At 42.3% G+C, this 19,158-nt stretch overlaps 1 protein-coding gene across 4 annotated transcripts in view; it reads left to right on the top strand.

Annotated features, from left to right (window-relative positions):
• Positions 1-19,158, top strand: part of LOC111979455 (solute carrier organic anion transporter family member 5A1) — a 32,275-nt gene that overhangs the window by 9,598 nt on the left and 3,519 nt on the right. For all 4 annotated transcript variants that reach the window (XM_024010007.3, XM_024010006.3, XM_024010008.3 and 1 more), the window contains 7 exons: positions 8,530-8,662; positions 9,026-9,240; positions 10,008-10,172; positions 11,087-11,285; positions 13,639-13,798; positions 14,407-14,648; positions 17,815-17,879. In XM_024010007.3, coding sequence (XP_023865775.1) covers positions 8,530-8,662; positions 9,026-9,240; positions 10,008-10,172; positions 11,087-11,285; positions 13,639-13,798; positions 14,407-14,648; positions 17,815-17,879 — 1,179 coding nt within the window. The remainder of the gene's footprint in view (positions 1-8,529; positions 8,663-9,025; positions 9,241-10,007; positions 10,173-11,086; positions 11,286-13,638; positions 13,799-14,406; positions 14,649-17,814; positions 17,880-19,158) is intronic.

Raw genomic sequence — 19,158 nt, 5'->3', positions numbered from 1 at the left:
TTACAGCCCAACACCGTGCAGGACGTTTGGCATTTGCCAGAGAACACCAAGATTGGCAAATTCGCCACTGGCGCCCTGGTGCTCTTCACAGATGAAAGCAGTTCACACTGAGCACATGTGACAGACGTGGCAGAGTCTGGAGACGCCGTGGAGAACGTGCTGCTGCTGCAACATCCTCCAGCATGCCGGTTTGGCGGTGGGTCAGTCATGGTGTGGGGTGGCATTTCTTTGGGGGGCCGCACAGCCCCCCATGTGCTCGCCAGAGGTAGCCTGACTGCCATTAGTACCGAGATGAGATCCTCAACCCCTTGTGAGACCATATGCTGGTGCGGTTGGCCCTGGGTTCCTCCTAATGCAAGACAATGCAAGACCACATGTGGCTGGAGTGTGTCAGCAGTTCCTGCAAGAAGAAGGCATTGATGTTATGGACTGGCCCGCCCGTTCCCCAGACCTGAATCCAATTGAGCACATCGGACATCATGTCTCGCTCCATCCACCAAAGCCACGTTCCACCACAGACTGTCCAGGAGTGGGCGATGCTTTAGTCCAGGTCTGGGAGGAGATCCCTCAGGAGACCATCCGCCACCTCATCAGGAGCATGCCCAGGTGTTGTAGGGAGGTCATACAGGCACGTGGAGGCCACACCCACTACTGAGCCTCATTTTCGTGTTTTAAGGACATTACATCAAAGTTATCAGCCTGTAGTGTGGTTTTCCACTTTAATTTGAGTGTGACTCCAAATCCAGACCTCCATGGGTTGATAAATTTGATTTCCATTGATCATTTTGTGTGATTTTGTTGTCAGCACATTCAACTATGTAAAGAAAAAAGTATTTAATAAGAATATTTCATTCATTCAGATCTAGGATGTGTTATTTTAGTGTTCCCTTTATTTTTTTGAGCAGTGTATATTCCAGGTTTAGGTATTCAGATGACTGAGGCACGTTTTCAAACTTTGTACCTGGGCTTTGCTCCTTTCATATTTATTTTGACCCCTGACAAAATCCCCAATCCCTGCTGGTGACGAGCATACAGTACCCACAACAATACACCGGGTTTCATTGTGTTGTGTGGTATTGGATGTAGCCCAAGCTTGTCGGTTTTTACATTTAGGCCAAAAAGTTAATTTCTTTGCCATGTCCTGCAGTATTACTTAACAGCCTTGTTGCAGTGGATTTGGAGTGGATTTTTTTTTAACACAGGCTTAAGTTCTTTTCACTTTGTCCTACAGGCAGGTAATTTGGAGTGCATGGATTTTTCTCCCATTTAAATCCTTGGGCAGGTTACCTAAGTGGTTTTTCAGGATGCCTAAATCCAAACAGTGAAAGAAAAAAATACATTTTCGGGATTGAAAAACACTTAACTTAAACAGCTAAACCCAGACATGGAGTATGTAGGAAAGATAATGTGCCTATATATACTATTTGAGAACTAACAAATCACCAAAATAAAATCTAGACAGTCCAATGAGAATTGAAAATTCCTAAAACAATGAATTTAAGTGTTTGTTATTATGTTTGAGCAAAAAACTAAAACACAGCATTAGCCATGGCAAAATGCAAAGAATTGCAGGAATTTAGCTTTAAAACAGAACATTTCTCTCAGCTCCATGCCAGAATATGTAGAACCGCAGGAAATCAGCTTTAAAAGTGCAAAAAAAAATCTCGGCTGAATAGCAAACTGTGTAGAATTGCAGGATATTAGCTTAAAAATGCAAACATCTCTACACCGTCAAGATGGGGGGGCCTCTAAAATGTTCTCTAAAATGTTGCCGAGCCGACCGCGCAAATTGCCACTCCCACCACCKAAGCCACTTTGATCATGTTTTTCACTTTGTAAATGTGGAGTAACTTATGTACATTGGTAGAAAAAATTATAATAATGTGAAAACTGTGCAAGAGGTGTGCAGACTTTCAAAAGGTACTGTAGTTCTTCGAGTGCATTAGCCATCAAAGTCCGTCCGGTTTCAGTAGGCTGCTTTGTTGAGGTCAAAATGAAAAAATAAATCTAAAAAGCCTCAAAGATTTCCTACTGTTTCCAACCAAAACAGTGTGTTTACAGGGAGCTATCAGCTACAACCTATCAACAATTTAAAATCAAATTCAGCTTTCGTATCAATCCACAAATTCACCAAGAATGTTCTTTAATAAAAGATCAATATTATGAAAAGGTATGACTGTCTTTCTGTGAGGGACATGCTGTTGACTACTCAGCATGTGGATCGGATGGCCAGCACATACCGGGAGTATGAACAGAACGCTAGGRTCTCTCTGCTACAGCCACACTATCCGCCCGTTTCCATTGACCTGCTAGACTAGGGACAATGGAGATTCACAGATTCACAGCACCCACCAGGCAGTCTGCAGCTGGGCGTGTGTGTGGGTGTGGAGCAATACAGTTCAACAGAGCGCAAGGCGATGGCAAGCGACCCCGTTCACCAACTGCTCATCTGTCCGTCACCGAGACCAGGGGAGAGTCAGAGACATGTACGGGTTTTGAACTGGTTGTAATGTACTGAGTGTGGCCAATTTATTTTCAATGGGGAACAGACTGGTGAACTAGCTTGTCATAATTACCATTAATGGGCTTTGCACCTTTCATATTTATGGTATTGCCTAATTACATGTTGTAACAGTCAGATGAAAACCTCCTCTCCGAAACAGAAAATACTGACATTTTCCCATTAACCAAAATACAATTATGACAATTCAGAAGCTATTTTGAATACATGTCCTTGGTCCTAGAGTCATGAACTGTTCAGATTACATTGGGGGAAGTTACTGCTTTCAATACATAAATAAATAAATAAAAAATTGGGCAAATATGGCGTTACAAGGTTTTCATCAGGCAGCGAAGATATGTTCTATGTCTCTACAGCCTTGAGTACATGAGCTCAGATGAGTGAAATTAGGTGTGTTACTGTCCTGTACTCAAAGGAGATTGATGCAGGAGAAATGGGCCAGGGCCGTACGTTACAGGAAAGTGATGCGAACCTCAACCTGGCAGCTGGACCATGTGACCTTGCTGGAGAGAGGGAGACACAGGCAGCAGGGACAGGCACAACTAAATGTGGGATAACTTCGTCGTCATGGCAACCTGCTGACACAGCACCGTCTTCTTACAACTTTCCAACCAACCTGCTATCTTTCCCACAGAAAAGGCCAGCCCATCACACCAACTGATAGAGAACTGCCTGTATGACCCACGTATGGTTTTACATCACAGCCTGCCAGGAGGACTCATCTTGAACAAACCTCAAAAGTCAAAGTATAGGCCTACAGTGCCTTCAGAAAGTATTCACAATCCTTGATTTAATTGTAAATTTGTCAACAATCTACACACAACTCTGTTACTGAGGTTGTAGTTTAATTTATTTTTTAAATAACGGCTTAATAAGCTATGGCAAGACTTGAAAATGGATGTCTAGCAATGATCAACAACRAACTTGACAGCTGGAGCTAATATATCTTGACTACATAAATATTCAGACCCTTGAGTCAATACATGTTAAAATCCCCCTTGGCGGAGATTTCAGCAGTGAGTCTTTCTGGGTAAATTGCTTATGAGCTTCGCACACCTGGATTGCACAATATCTGCACATTATTCTTTAAATAATTATTCAAACTATGTCAAGTTGTTTGTTGATCATTGCTAGACAGCCATTTAAGTCTTGCCATATAGTTTTGACTTATAGTCTTAAAAATCTAACTTAGCCACTCAGGAACATTCAATGTCATCTTGGTAAGCAACTCCAGTGTAGATTTGGCCTTGTGTTTTAGGTTATTGTCCTGCTGAAAGGTGAATTTGTCTCGAAGTGTCTGTTGGAATGCAGACTGAACCAGGTTTTTCTCTAGGATTTTGACTGTGCTTAGCTCTATTCCGTGTCATCCTAAACAACTCCCTAGTCCTTGCCGATGACAAGCATACCCATAACATGATGCAGCCACCACCATGCTTGAAAATATGAAGAGTGGTACTCAGTGATGTGTTGTGTTGGCTTTGCCCCAAACATAAAGCGTTGTATTAAGGACAAAGGAAATTTCTTTTCCACATTTTTTGCAGTTTTAGTGCCTTATTGCAAACAGGATGCATGTTTTGGAATATTTTAAAAAATTCTGTACAAGCGTCCTTTTCACTGTCATTTAGGTTAGTATTGTGGAGTAGCTACAATGTTTATCCATCCTCACTTTCTCCTATCACAGCCATTAAACTGTTAAAGTCACCATTGATTGGTTTCATGGTGAAATCTCTGAGCAGTTTCCTTCATCGCCGGCAAAAGAGTTAGGAAGGACACCTGCATCTTTTGTAGCGACTGGGTGTATTGATACACCATCCAAAGTGTAATTAATAACTTCACCATGCTCAAAGGGATATTCAATGTCTGTTTTTTAAATTACTCTATCAATAGGTAACCTTTGCAAGGCATTGGAAAACATCCCTGGTCTTTGTGGTTGAATCTGTTTAAAATTCACTGCTCGACTGAGGGACCTTACAGATAATTGTATGTGTGGGGTACAGAGATGACAGAGTTATTCAGAAATCATGTTAAAAACACATTGCACACAGTGAGTTCATGCAACATATTATGTAACTTGTTAAGCACATTTTTACTCCTGAACTTATTTAGGCTTGACATAAAGGGGTTGAATATTAATTTCAGCTTTTAATTAATACAATTTCTAAAAACATAATTCCACTTTGACATTATTGGGTATTGTGTGTAGACAAGTGACATCTCAATTTTTAATTTGGGCAGGAACACAACAAAATATGGAAAAAGGGGTGTAAATACTTCTTGAAGGAACTGTAGCCTCTACCCTCCCCCTTATTTCCATAGAAACCAGAGCATAATGCTCCAGGGTTTACAAGGCTAACTGAGGTGTGAAAGCACTTAGTCTGATTACACCAGCTGTGTTACAGCTGTGTTACACCAGCTCCTCCCTCCCACACTCAGAGAGGTGGCAGTGGTTTGCACATGTGTGAAGTCATCCGACCCAGCACCTATGCAATAAAGCTATAGGCCAGGGACCCCAACTGACGGCCCACGGGCTGAATGTGGTCAGCGGGTGATTTATTTATTTATTATTTGTTGGACATAAGACTGTAAAAACACCATCAAATCAGCTCCAAGTGATTTTAATTTTGGAAATCTGTTCCAAAGTATTCCCGCGCATGAAGGGAGATACATTTGTATACGATCACATATACTATAAGCAAGGTTTGAAATTATTAAGTTTTAGTCATATCTTTTTATGCTATTTGCAGTCTACAAATTGTTTGTAATTATGTTCTGGCCCCCTGACCATCCGCTCAAGAAAGAAATTGGCTCGGGGTTGTATCTAGTTGATGATCCCTGCTATAGTCCTACTGTTAGACATGCATGCTTCATACATCGTCAAGTACCATGAACAAATGTCAGCCTAGGCCTACAAAGTGCAATTGAAAATCACAATGGCTTCATGTACAGTGCCTAATGAATGTCTATACATCCCTTGCAGTTGTCACATTTTGCTGCCTTCGGTCTTCTGAAAAGTTAACCCTGGGATAGAGATGTATTTTTTGCGGGACAATTACATTATTTTCAATGCTATCAGCAGAATGGATTTTCCAAAAAGTGTTGAGTGTTCTTGTGTGGGTTTGAATATTGCTGTCCATCAATGATTGGAAACTCAGTAAAACAAATTCACTGAGCTTGAGCAATTTTGACAAAAACAATGGATAAATGTTGCCCTAAGAGTTGTGCAAAGTTAGTAGAATATGATTCATAGCCGTAATGAATACAAAAGGTGATTCCATCAAGTATTAGGCTAAGTCTGGGGTGTGAAGACATGAAATATTTTTTCAGGGATTGCAGGACTTCTTTTAACTTTGTGGTTTCTTTTAACTTTGTGGTTGACATACTATCAACTTTTGACGCTGATAAAGATAGCATCTTTACAGACCGTGCATTCATTCTCTGAATCATATTTCTCATCTCCTTTTTCTAAGTAAAAATGTCCACTTGGTGTATAATTTTACTGCAAGAAATGCTTAAATCTGCAGAAGTTCATATTATATTAGGTTGTGTAAGAGGTTATAGACCTAGTCAGTGTCCAGATTTCAGTCAGGCTATTACATTTAACCCATCTGAACAGTAGACTGCAGTTGCCTTGACGTGCCATATTTGAAGTCACCTTCTTGTGACTCTCGAATAGTGCCCCTAACCATCATCACACACAACATAACCGACCGGCACTGCTATCATTCGCTTTTACCACTTCACCAAATATTTCCCAAACATTACTTTTCTGGCCCTCCATTCTCTTTATTTTCAACTCTCAATTTTGCAGCCAATCTCTTATTGAATTACACTCTGGCATTGCCCATTTTGCGGATCGAAGTTTGTGTGGATCGAAGTTGACTTGTTCTGCCCGTTCTCAAAAGCATTTGGTGATTGGCGTGTAGGCTATTTGGCGCGCGAACAGTTAGGCCCTAAAGCAGGCTTATGTACTATCACAGATAGACTCAAATAATGAAAGAAAAACCTCAATGTAGCCTATAGATATAAATTCCACAAGAATGATACATTTCTGGATTTTTTAAAAGTATTGCTTTCTTTGTTCAACCCACCCGCCCTGCAGTGTTGACCCTTCTTTTTCAAGACCTCTGCAATCCACCCTAGCATGCTGTCAATTAACTTCTGGGCCACGTCCTGACTGATGGCAGCCCATTCTTGCATAATCAACGCTTGGAGTTTGTCAGAATTTGTGGGTTTTTGTTTGTCCACCCGCCTCTTGAGGATTGACTCAAGTTCTCAATGGGATTAAGGTCTGGGGAGGTTCCTGGCCATGGACCCAAAATATCAATGTTTTGTTCCCCAAGCCACTTCTTTATCACTTTTGCCTTATGGCAAGGTGCTCCATCATGCTGGAAAAGGAATTGTTGCTCTCGGAGGATGTGTTGGTACCATTCTTTATTCATGGCTGTGTTCTTAGGCAAAATTGTGAGTGAGCCCACTCCCTTTGCTGAGAAGGAACCCCACACATGAATGGTCTCAGGATGCTTTACTGTTGGCATGACACAGGACTGATGGTAGCGCTCACCTTGTCTTCTCCGGACAAGCTTTTTTCCGGATGCCCCAAACAATCGGAAAGGGGATTCATCAGAGATAATGACTTTACCCCAGTCCTCAGCAGTCCAATCCCTGTACCTTTTGCAGAATATCAGTCTGTCCCTGATGTTTTTCCTGGAGAGAAGTGGCTTATTTGCTGCCCTTGACACCAGGCCATCTTCCAAAAGTCTTCCCCTCACTGTGCGTGCAGTTGCACTCACACCTGCTTGCTGCCATTCCTGAGCAAGCTCTGTACTGGTGGTGCCCCGATCCCGCAGCTGAATCAACTTTAGGAGACGGTCCTGGCGCTTGCTGGACTTTCTTGGGCGCCCTGAAACCTTCACAACAATTGAACCGCTCTCCTTGAAGTTCTCGATGATCCGATAAATGGTTGATTTAGGTGCAATCTTACTGGCAGCAATATCCTTGCCTGTGAAACCCTTTTTGTGCAAAGCGATGATGATGATGGCACGTGTTTCCTTGTAGGTAACCATGATTGACAGAGGAAGAACAATGATTCCAAGCACCACCCTCCTTTTGAAGATTCCAGTCTGTTATTCGAACTCAATCAGCATGACAGAGTGATCTCCAGCCTTGTCCTCGTCAACACTCACACCTGTGTTAACGAGAGAATCACTGACATGATGTCAGCTGGTCATTTTGTGGCAGGGCTGAAATGCAGTGGAAATGTTTTTGGGGGATTCAGTTCATTTGCATGGCAAAGAGGGACTTTGCAATTAATTGCAATTCATCTGATCTCTCTTCATAACATTCTGGAGTATATGCAAATTGCCATCATACAAACTGATGCAGCAGACTTTGTGAAAAACCTTTGGCCACGACTGTATATTCTGATTACAATTATGTCTCATTTTATTAGCTTCCAAAATGTAAGTAGGTATATCTAGCTGTCCAGTAACACATTCTGATTGAATGGCTTGTCCTGCACTTTGTAAAAACCTGCATGTTGGAAAAATATCTTGGTTCCTTGCTATGTTTAGAAATGTAAATACAAAGAGTATTTACATTTCTGTCCACAAAAATGGACTCTGTCCACAAAAATATGAGTTGAGTCCTCATTCAAAGGCAACGGCAGTTTTGAATACAAAGATAACTGTGTTATTTAGCCCCCCCCCCCCCAGAGTTCACCGAGATCAGTTATTTTAAAGAGGACTATATGTGAAAATACCCTTAGATGCCTCAGGGGTAGAACATAGGCTTACACCCAAAATTGCACCTTATTCCTTATAGTTCACTACCTTTGATCATAGGGCTCTGGACAAGAGGAGTGAACTATATCGGGACTATGGTGCCATTGGAAGCACCCATGGTCTTGATTCTCCATTCTGTTGATCCATTCTCTTAGCATCCATACTCTTCTAACCCATTAAGTTACATATCCATTTGTCCTGATGCCTCACGCCTGTCTCTCTCTGCAGCTGTCATGTATGTGATGGGAGCCCTGGGTCCGGCTGCTGGGTACCTGCTAGGAGGAGTTCTCATCGGCTTCTACGTCGACCCCAAGACTGTGGTCAACATAGATCAGAGCGACCCTCGCTTTATTGGCAACTGGTAATGTTCCATACTTTTCACTGAATATGTTAAATTATGAGATTAAATAAAGATATTAGCCAATTTCATGTTTGGTTGCCAAGGCCTAATATGTAAATATGATTGGATATATTAGAAATGTACATGTTAGCTTGTCAAATGGTGTTGGACTTTGAAATGCATATTACTATTGTCGTGTTCCATGGTGTGTTTAATGTGGGGCTTGTATGTTGTGGGAATGTGCTATTGAACTCAATGCAGATAATAGGATAGATTGTCTTAGACACACAGTAGTTGTATACATAATAAATACTGTACATTACACTGAACATAAATTTAGTTTTGTAACTAATAGGGCCTAAGCTAAACCCTCCCTGCTCTCAGGTGGAGCGGATTCCTGCTCTGTTCTGTCGCCATGCTGCTGGTCATCTTCCCCATGTTCACCTTCCCCAAGAAGCTGCCTCCCAGAAACAACAAGAAGAAGAGGAAAAAGATCAGCCTGGACAACGTGTCCAGTGATGATGAGATCACCAAGGAGAAGACCAACAGCAAGAGCCAGACAGTTACATCGTCCATGGGCTTTGGGAAAGACATCAAAGGTATGCTATACAGAAAGCAGATGCGTTCCAAATGGCACCCAATTCTCTGCGTCAGGGCTGTTCAATCCTGGTCCTGGAGGGCTGAAACACTTTGTTTTCATCCTCTCCTTCTAATCAGGGACTAATTCAGACCTGGGACACCAGGTGAGTGCAATTAACTACCAGGTAGAAACAAAGTGTTTCAGCCATCCAGGACCAGAATTGAACAGCCCTATGTGCCCTTGTCAAATGAAGTGCACTATATATAGCTAGGGTAGGGTGCAATTTGGGGCGCTCACTGAGGCTATTATTAAAAGGAGGGTTATCTTAATGACTCTTGCCTCTCATACTATTACTGATGATAGTCTATCAGCGCTCGGCATGGTTTGTTGCTGCCACAGACTGCTATATACAGCTAGAGCTGCACTGCTGTCACACACAAAAACATTTTTATTACACAATCACAGCTCATTGCCACTTAAGTTCTAATAAAGTCCACTTCATTAAGCTACTACTGTATGGGGTTTCATACTAATCTGGGCAGTTGAAATGTAGTTCCTATTAAGGTGATGCGTAATCTGAATAGGAAGTGAATTACATTATACATAATCCTTTGTCTTCCTGGTGAGCAGATGTGCCCTTGGATAACTCCATAATATAATTGGACCTTTAGCCTTTGAGTCTGTCTGTGATGCTCATTTAGCTAACGCGCGGTGTTCTCTCTTTATATTTCTGTCTCTCAAACTTTCTCACTCACTCTCTTTCTCTCCCTCCCTGTCCCTGTGTAGAGCTGCCTAAGGCTGCAGTGAGGATCCTGAGTAATGTCACCTTCCTGTTTGTGAGCCTGTCCTACACTGCAGAGAGCGCCATCGTCACCGCCTTCATCACCTTCATACCCAAGTTCATAGAGTCTCAGTTCGGCATCCCAGCGTCCAGCGCTAGTATCTACACAGGTAAAGGCACCCCTAGTAGCTACACGGGTAAAGGCGCCCCTGTTAGCTACACGGGTAAAGGCGCCCCTGTTAGCTACACGGGTAAAGGCGCCCCTGTTAGCTACACGGGTAAAGGCGCCCCTAGTAGCTACACGGGTAAAGGCGCCCCTAGTAGCTACACGGGTAAAGGCGCTCCCTAGTAGCTACACGGGTAAAGGCGCTCCCTAGTAGCTACACGGGTAAAGGCGCTCCCTAGTAGCTACACGGGTAAAGGCGCCCCTAGTAGCTACACGGGTAAAGGCGTTCCTAGTAGCTACACGGGTAAAGGCGCCCTTAGTAGCTACACGGGTAAAGGCGCCCCCTAGTAGCTACACGGGTAAAGGCGTTCCTAGTAGCTACACGGGTAAAGGCGTTCCTAGTAGCTACACGGGTAAAGGCGCCCCTAGTAGCTACACGGGTAACTGTATCCAACTTAACTGTTCACCTGTACTAGAGTTGCACTCTGAAGCGCATAGCTTGGAACACAGATCTGTTGGATCTAAATGACTTCCAGCTTCACCACAGAGATCAATTAGAAGTCAGAGCCTTCCCATTCCTCACAAGCACCTCAGTCTGGGACACCTCAGCCTGTATCTTTTAAGACTACTCCACATCAATGGGGCCACGGTGAGATTCACACTCACTACTCACTACTTGACCATGTTCCAGATGCCCCCTTTATTTGAGGGGGTGTCTTAAAGCTCCCTCACCACTCCCCTAGAAAGGAGTATCTACTCTGTGTCATGTGTACTTTGGATGGTGTGTTTGGAAGTGAACAGAAAGCCGGAGTTAATTCTGTTGTACAATTGTATACGTGTAAATGTGAAACAGATTGCCGTGATCTAATCTTTCCGTTCTAGAGAACACCATTGACTATCTTTCTTGTGCTGGCCCAGGTGTGATCATCGTACCCAGTGCTGGGGTGGGGATAGTACTGGGGGGCTACATCATTAAGAAGCTGAAGCTGGGAGCCAGAGAGTCAGCCAAGCTGGCCATGATCTGTAGTGGGGTCTCTCTGCTCTGCTTCTCTACTCTGTTCATAGTGGGCTGTGAGAGCATCAACCTGGGAGGCATCAACATTCCATACACCACCGGGTAAGATGGAGACCGCCCTCCTTCCTTTCTTTCTTTCACTCAATATTCCTTTCTGAATCTTTTGATTCTTTCTCTGCAAACATTCCAGCCTCCAAAAACCAATATCAAAGAATTAAGCAATGTGAGGATTGTTTTTGGTTTGTACACTCAGCAGTGTGCGTGAATTTGTGGTGAAGGTCATGATAAAGGCAGAAGGCTGTCACCAGACTGAACAACTTTGATGCATGAAACTGTTATCTAGAATTTGAGGCTGATCGATATGCGATTTTTGGGTCCGTTACTGATTTTAGGAAGGCAAAAGTCACTGATTACCGATATCTGCCGATATATCGTTTTTTAGAGGTGGAATAAAAAACAAATTGACACATTGTGCTCAAAAGGATTAACACATACTCTAAATTATGATGATTTCTTAGATTTATTTAAGAAAATTTTATTTGTGGTTTAACATGAAGCAACTATATATCCTCTATAAATACAACCCTTGTTTAGTTTACCTTCTTAGGTACCATGTAAAGATGTGTATATCGATGGAAGTGGATAAGAAGTATGCAAAAGTGTTTGTGCTAAACCACCACAAGGGGTATCTGGCTGACGAATTAAACTTTGTCTCAAGGTAAATCTGAAACTGCACCGTTCACAAATAAGCATTGAAATGCAGTAGCATGCCATTCGTAATGTCACCACTGGTGTCAGCATTTGTCTTGAGTAGATTTACTACAGCGTTTACAACAGTCGAAGGTCATGTAAACAAACACTTGATGACACCTCAGTGGTTATGACAAGCACAAGCTTGTCTTACAGAAAGCACATGTACATTGCACTGTTATTCAATACAAAATATATTGGCTAGATTTCAACTTCAAATTGCATGTGCTGATGACTGAAAACGTTTATGAAGCCAAATGCTTGTCGCACTGGTTTTAGTCACACGTTCTAATTTAGCTAGCAAACATTAGCTTCTTAGATCCGCGCCACCTGTCTTGCTGTTTGCAGATTGTATATTTCAGGAAAAACTAACCAAATAAGCCCACTAGATAACATAATGGGGCCCAGAAAGTAACAGCATAGATATGTATTACTAACCCAAGATACTGTAGTTCATCTGTGTTGTTTAGTGGGAGAAAATTAGGCATAGAGGGCAGAACAAGCAATGATGTGGGCAAAGTCAAGCATGAACTAGCGAGATCCTATTGGTGCGTTGTGGCGTGTATTTGCATTTTTCCGTTAGGGAATGCCTTTAAAAAATATATATATACTTTGGTAAAGCATTATGTTCGTAACAGATTCTAGTTTTGGGAACTGGGGAATGTATTGAGATTTGTTTCACTGATTGCGAAAATTAGCAGAATGTCGGCCCAGTTTCATCTAGTTCCATCCTCTCCTACTACCCGCTACTGGACTTCCACTGCAGTGTTCTTTTTGTATCAAGGACGAGTGTTCACTTTCGCGCAAGTCCAGTGTTGGAACATATTGCTAGCTAGCAAGCTAAGCTAACTACCTTGCTGGCTAGCTTACATTAACTAAGTGAGAATGTGCTGAGGACAGGCCTGCTTGCTTGGTGACGTATACATTTTGATTAGTTACTTACTCAAATAGGCTGGCTGTGGCACGCTGCTCATCGTCAAACCACCATGCCTCTCACATTGTGACCTAGAGCTGAATGATGTTCAATGAGCAGCTGGTAGAGCGCCCTCTTCAGGCAAACAGTTAACATTGATTTTTTTTTACTGCAGATTAGTTTATTATATGTATATAATACCGGCGCTTTATCTGTTGAATAAAGATCGATACACGTATCTCAATGAAAGGCTAGTATCAGACGATTTTAATATTGGTCAACTGATTTATCGGTGGGGCTCGATCTAGAAGGGAACTCTCTGTTCTGCAGTCCTGGGGCCTTGTCTCCTCTCTTATGTGCATCCCAAATGGCACCCTATTCCCATTTAGTGCATTACTTTTGACCAGGACCCATTTGTCCCTGATCCAATTATGATTTGTTCATCCCTCCCTGATATATCTTCAATTGTTGTAATTGCCCTTGTTCTGGGAAATGTGTTTCGGTGCAACTAATATCAGTGTAAATGTGCCGATTTTGAATAGCAGCAAGGAAACATATTCTGACTTAATATTATGTTTTAATCAGTCTTCGGATAAAGCTGTGATGGTTGTTTTCCTCTAAGGGTATTTAGGCCTCTTCATCCCTCTCCCTTTCTCTCCCCTTCTTTCTTTCTCACTTCACCTCTTGCTTTCTCTCTCTCTCTCTTCCTATACTCTCCCCCTTCATCTCCCTCTCCTTCCCTATACTCTGTCTCTCTAAATAATATATATCTCTCTCCCTCTCTCTTCTCAGTCCTACTCTGACTATGACCCATCGTAACCTGACTGGAGGGTGTAACGTGAACTGTGGCTGTAAGATCCATGAGTACGCTCCGGTCTGTGGCTCTGATGGCATCACATACTTTAACCCCTGCCTGGCAGGCTGTAGCAGTGTGGGCAACGACAGCAAAGGAGTGAGTCCCTCAGTCACCACCGTAGGGTTGCAAAATTATAACGTAATGATAACAGGTTTTCCCGGATTTCCTATTTATTCCCTCTAGATTCCAGAAATATTCCAAATAGGATTTCTGAGAATTTGGGGAAATTTACCAGAACTTTGCAACCTAAAGCTAACCCTAAGGGCTCAGACTCACCAAGAGTGTTTGCTGGCCGAGAGTACTTAGCACCTCTGAACGTAATTTGCGAACCGAGTGCGCACCGATTTTACATGTAGAATTGTGTGAAAAATGTCGTCAGTAAGATGTCCACAGCGGGTGGTTCCTAAAACACAGTGAGCTGAACGATCGGCAGATCAAAATTCGGAGTGATGTGTGTGAGAGCATTAAAGCTAGGGCCAAGAGTTCTTCTTGGCCATCGTGACTTGACCAGGAAAAACTATATTGTTAGGCCCTAGTTATAGCTAACATTCGTTAAGCATCTATTTACACTGTACAGCCCACATTGTTAGTACTTGAATAACACACTCCTAATGGTACGCACAGTTGCTCCTTAGAAGTTCACATCCATAGTACAATAAGATGAGCTGAGTGTGATGCTTTGTGTCCCTCCCTCCTTTTCTCAGATCCGGAACTACTCGGACTGTGCGTGTGTCCAGAGCAGACAGGTCATCACCCCCTCCTCCAACGGCCAGGGCAACCAGCTGCAGCTGGTCATCGTCAAGACCTACCTGAATGAGAACGGCTACGCAGTGTCTGGGAAGTGTGACCGCACCTGCAGCACACTCATCCCCTTCCTCATCTTCCTATTCATCGTCACACTCATCACCGCCTGCGCTCAGCCCTCCGCCATTATCGTCACTCTCAGGTATAGACCAAAAGAAAATACACTTGCAGTGCATTCGGAAAGTATTCAGACCCCTTCACTTTTTCCATGTTTTGTTACGTTACAGCCTTATTCTAAAATTGATTAAATACATTTTGTTCCTCATCAATCTACACACAATACCCCATAATGACAAAGAGAAAATATAACAAAAACAGAACTTATTTAAATAAGTATTCAGACCCTCTGAAATTGAGCTCAGGTGCATACTGTTTCCATTGATCATCCTTGATGTTTCTACAACTTGATTGACGTCCACCTGTGGTTAATTCAATTGATTGGAAATTATTTGGAAAGGCACACCTGTCTATATAAATCCCCACAGTTGACAGTGCATGTCAGAGCAAAAACCAAGCCATGAGTTCGACAGGATTATGTTGAGGCGCAGATCCGGGGAAGGATACCAAAAAATGTCTGCAGCATTGAAGGTCCCCAAGAACACAGTGGCCTCCATCATTCCTAAATGGAATAAGTTTGGAACCACCAAGACTCTTCCTAGACCTGGCTGCCCGGCCATACTGAGCAATCGAGGAAGAAGGGCCTTGGTCATTGAAGTGACCAAGAACCAGATGGTCACTCTGACAGAGTTCCTCTTTGGAGATGGGAGAACCTTCCAGAAGGACAACCATCTCTGCAGCGCTCCACCAATCAGGCCTTTATTGTAGAGGGGTCTGACAGAAGCCATTCTTCAGTAAAATGCACGACAGCTCGCTTGGAGTTTGCCAAAAGGCACCTAAACGACTGTCATACTATGAGAAACAAGATTCTCTGGTCTGATGAAACCAAGATGGAAATCTTTGGCCAGAATGCCAAGCATCACTGTTGGAGGAAACCTGGCACCATCCCTAAGGTGAAGCATGCATGCTGTGGGGATGTTTTTCAGAGGCAGGGACTGGGAGACTAGTCATGCTCAAAGGAAAGATGAACGGAGTAAAGTACAGAGAGATCCTTGATGAAAACTTGCTCCAGAGCGCTCAGGACCTCAGACTGGGGTGAAGGTTCACCTTCCAACAGGTCAACGACCCTAAGCACACAGCCAAGACAACACGGGAGTGGCTTCGGGACAAGTCATTGAATGTCCTTGAGTGGCCCAGCCAGATCCCGTACTTGAACCGGATCAAACATCTCCGGAGAGACCTGAAAATAGCTGTGCAGCGACGCGCCTCATCCAACCTGACAGAGCTTGAGAGGACCTGCAGAGAAGAATGGGAGAAACGCCCCAAATACAGGTGTGCCAAGCTTGTAGTGTCATACCCTAAGACTCGAGGCTGTAATCGCTGCCAAAGGTGTTTCAACAAAGTACTGAATAAAGGGTCTGAATACTTATATAAATGTATTTCAGTTGTGTGTTTTTAAAAAATAATAATTTTCAAACAGTTCTTAACCTGTTTTTGCATTATCTGTATGGGGTATTGTGTGTAGGCTGAGGGGGAAAAAACTATTTAATCCATTTTAGACGGCTGTAACTTAACAAAATGTGGAAAAAGTCAAGGGGTCTGATTACTGTCTGAATGCACTGTATAGACAGAGGTCGACGGATTATGATTTTTCAACGCCGATTCCGATTTTTATATACAGTGGGGAGAACAAGTATTTGATACACTGACGATTTTGCAGGTTTTCCTACTTACAAAGCATGTAGAGGTCTGTAATTTTTATCATAGGTACACTTCAACTGTGAGAGACGGAATCTAAAACAAAAATCCAGAAAATCCCATTGTATGATTTTTAAGTAATTAATTTGCATTTTATTGCCAGCCTAGTTTCGGGAGTTGATAGGCTTGAAGTCATAAACAGTGCAATGCTTGAAGCATTGCGAAGAGCTGCTGGCAAATGCAGAAAGTGCTGTTTGAATGAATGCTTACGAGCCTGCTGCTGCCTACCATCGCTCAGTCAGACTGCTCTATCAAATCATAGACTTAATCATAATATAACACACAAATACGAGCCTTAGGTCATTAATATGGTCAAATCAAAAACAAAACATTTATTCTGTCAGTGAAATACGAACCGTTCCGTATTTTATCTAACGGGTGGCATCCATAAGTCTAAATATTGCTGTTACATTGCACAACCTTCAATGTTATGTCATAATTACGTAATATTCGGGCAAATTAGTTCGCAACGAGCCAGGCGGCCCAAACTGTTGCAGATACCCTGACTCTGCATGCAATGAACGCAAGAGAAGTGACACAATTTCCCTAGTTTAATATTGCCTGCTAACATGAATTTATTTTAACTAAATATGCAGGTTTAAAAAAATATACTTTTGTGTATTGATTTTAAGAAAGGCATTGATGTTTATGGTTAGGTACATTCGTGCAACGATTGTGCTTTTTTCGCAAATGCGCTTTTGATAAATCATCCTCCGTTTGGCGACGTTGGCTGTCTTCACACAGTTCGCAACGAGCCAGGCGGCCCAAACTGCTGCATATACCCTGACTCTGTTGCACAGAATGCAAGAGAAGTGACACAATTTCCCTAGTTAAAATAAATTCATGTTAGCAGGCAATATTAACTAAATATGCAGGTTTAAAAATATATACTTGTGTATTGATTTTAAGAAAGGGGTTGATGTTTATGGTTAGGTACACATTGGTGCAACGACAGTGCTTTTTTCGCGAATGCGCTTGTTAAATCACCCGTTTGTTGAAGTAGGCTGTGATTCAATGATAAATTAACAGCCACCGCATCGATTATATGAAACGCAGGACAAGCTAGATAAACTAGTAATATCATCAACCATGTGTAGTTAACGAGTGATTATGTTAAGATTGATCGTTTTTTTATAAGATACGTTTAATGCTAGCTAGCACCTTACCTTGGCTCCTTGCTGCACTCGCATAACAGGTAGTCAGCCTGCCACGCAGTCTCCTCGTGGAGTGCAAAGTAACCGGCCATGATCGGTGTCCAAAAATGCCGATTACCGATTGTTATGAAAACTTGAAATCGTCCCTAATCAATCGGCCATTCCGATTTAATCGGTCGACCTCTAATAGACACACCTATTTTGTAAGGTATGAGGTTGAGGTATGGACCCATCCCGGTACAAAACAAAATGTACAAACAAGATGTTATTGTGTGAAGTAGTAGTTGTAGTGTGAGCACTCTTCTCTTGACTGTTTCATCCCTTCTTTCTCTCCTCTAGGTCAGTAGAAGAGCAGGAGAGACCCTTTGCACTTGGGATGCAGTTTGTTCTCCTCAGGACCCTTGGTGAGGGATGCAGCTAGGCTAACCAGTGAAATACAGTAATGTGCCATTCTGAGAGTAAATTTTTTTTGAGTTAAGTGTGATCTGACTGTCTCCTCCATGAGGAGTAATGAAAGGGAAATGTAATTTGGGAAGACAGGCTCCCATTTCCTGTCAGAGAGCATTACTAAGAGGAACAGAAAATGTTTTTTTTTWAATTCTCTGCATTTTGAGACATGTATTGGTGATAGGGCTGTCAAAGTTAACATGTTAATTAGTTAACTTTTAGTTTTTTTTCACGCCTTTCATTTTGGAATGGTGGGCCACTGCTGTTAAATGAATGTAGGGTAAACACTGGAGTGGTGTCTCTTGTATGCTTAAACCATCCACTCTGCACTCTTTGAGCAACAAAGTGAAAGGAAAACGTAGACAGTTTTACCATAAACACCAGGTGTTAAGATAACAGCAAAAATGTAATTTGCGCAGAAGTAGCTAGCCAGTTATGTTAACATTAGTTATGCTAATCGAACAAGAATGTTTACAATGCCATGGCTTAATGCCTCTAGATTTAACACGATGATTTTAATCAGAAATTAACTTCCATTCCATTTAGCTACGGTTTTTGTTGTAGATCTCAGTTCAAAAGATGAAAGCAAATGATCCCAATTCTAGTGTAGTAGCCGCTTGTGACGAGTTCATGTTGGACATGGATAGAAAGTAACCAAGGCTAGATCTAATATTTGTTCATTWATTTTTTTACCTTTTATTTTACTAGGCAAGTCAGTTAAGAACATATTATTTACAATGATGGCCTACCCCGGCCAAACCCTCCCCTAATCCGGACGACACTGGGCCAATTGTGCGCCACCATATGGGACTTCCGATCACGGCCGGTTGTGATACAGCCCAGGATCAAACCAGGGTCTGTAGTGATGCCTCTAGCACTGTGATGCAGTGCCTTAAACCACTGCGCCACTCTGYAGCCCGAGCTGTATGATATTTGACCTTTTATCAGACCAGGCTGAGTTTATTTTGTGTTTCCTAACCCTATAATCAAAATATATTACACCTACAACCCAATGGAATGAGTTTTAAATTGAACCTCTTTTAAATAGGATCAAATTTGAACAATTTCTAAAATAAATACAGAAACCCCTGCGATTAACTAGCTACATTTTTTTAAATCTCTTAACAGCCCTAATTGCTGATATTAAATATCTGAAGATCAAGTTGAAAACCTACTGTAATTAGGCTGAAGATATTAGGTTTTAGAAATGGGAATATGTGTTTGGCTTCCTGCTCT

The sequence above is a fragment of the Salvelinus sp. IW2-2015 genome, linkage group LG19, assembly GCF_002910315.2.
Source record: "Salvelinus sp. IW2-2015 linkage group LG19, ASM291031v2, whole genome shotgun sequence".
Lineage (NCBI taxonomy): Eukaryota > Metazoa > Chordata > Actinopteri > Salmoniformes > Salmonidae > Salvelinus > Salvelinus sp. IW2-2015.
This window is presented reverse-complemented; position numbering and strand designations above follow the sequence as displayed.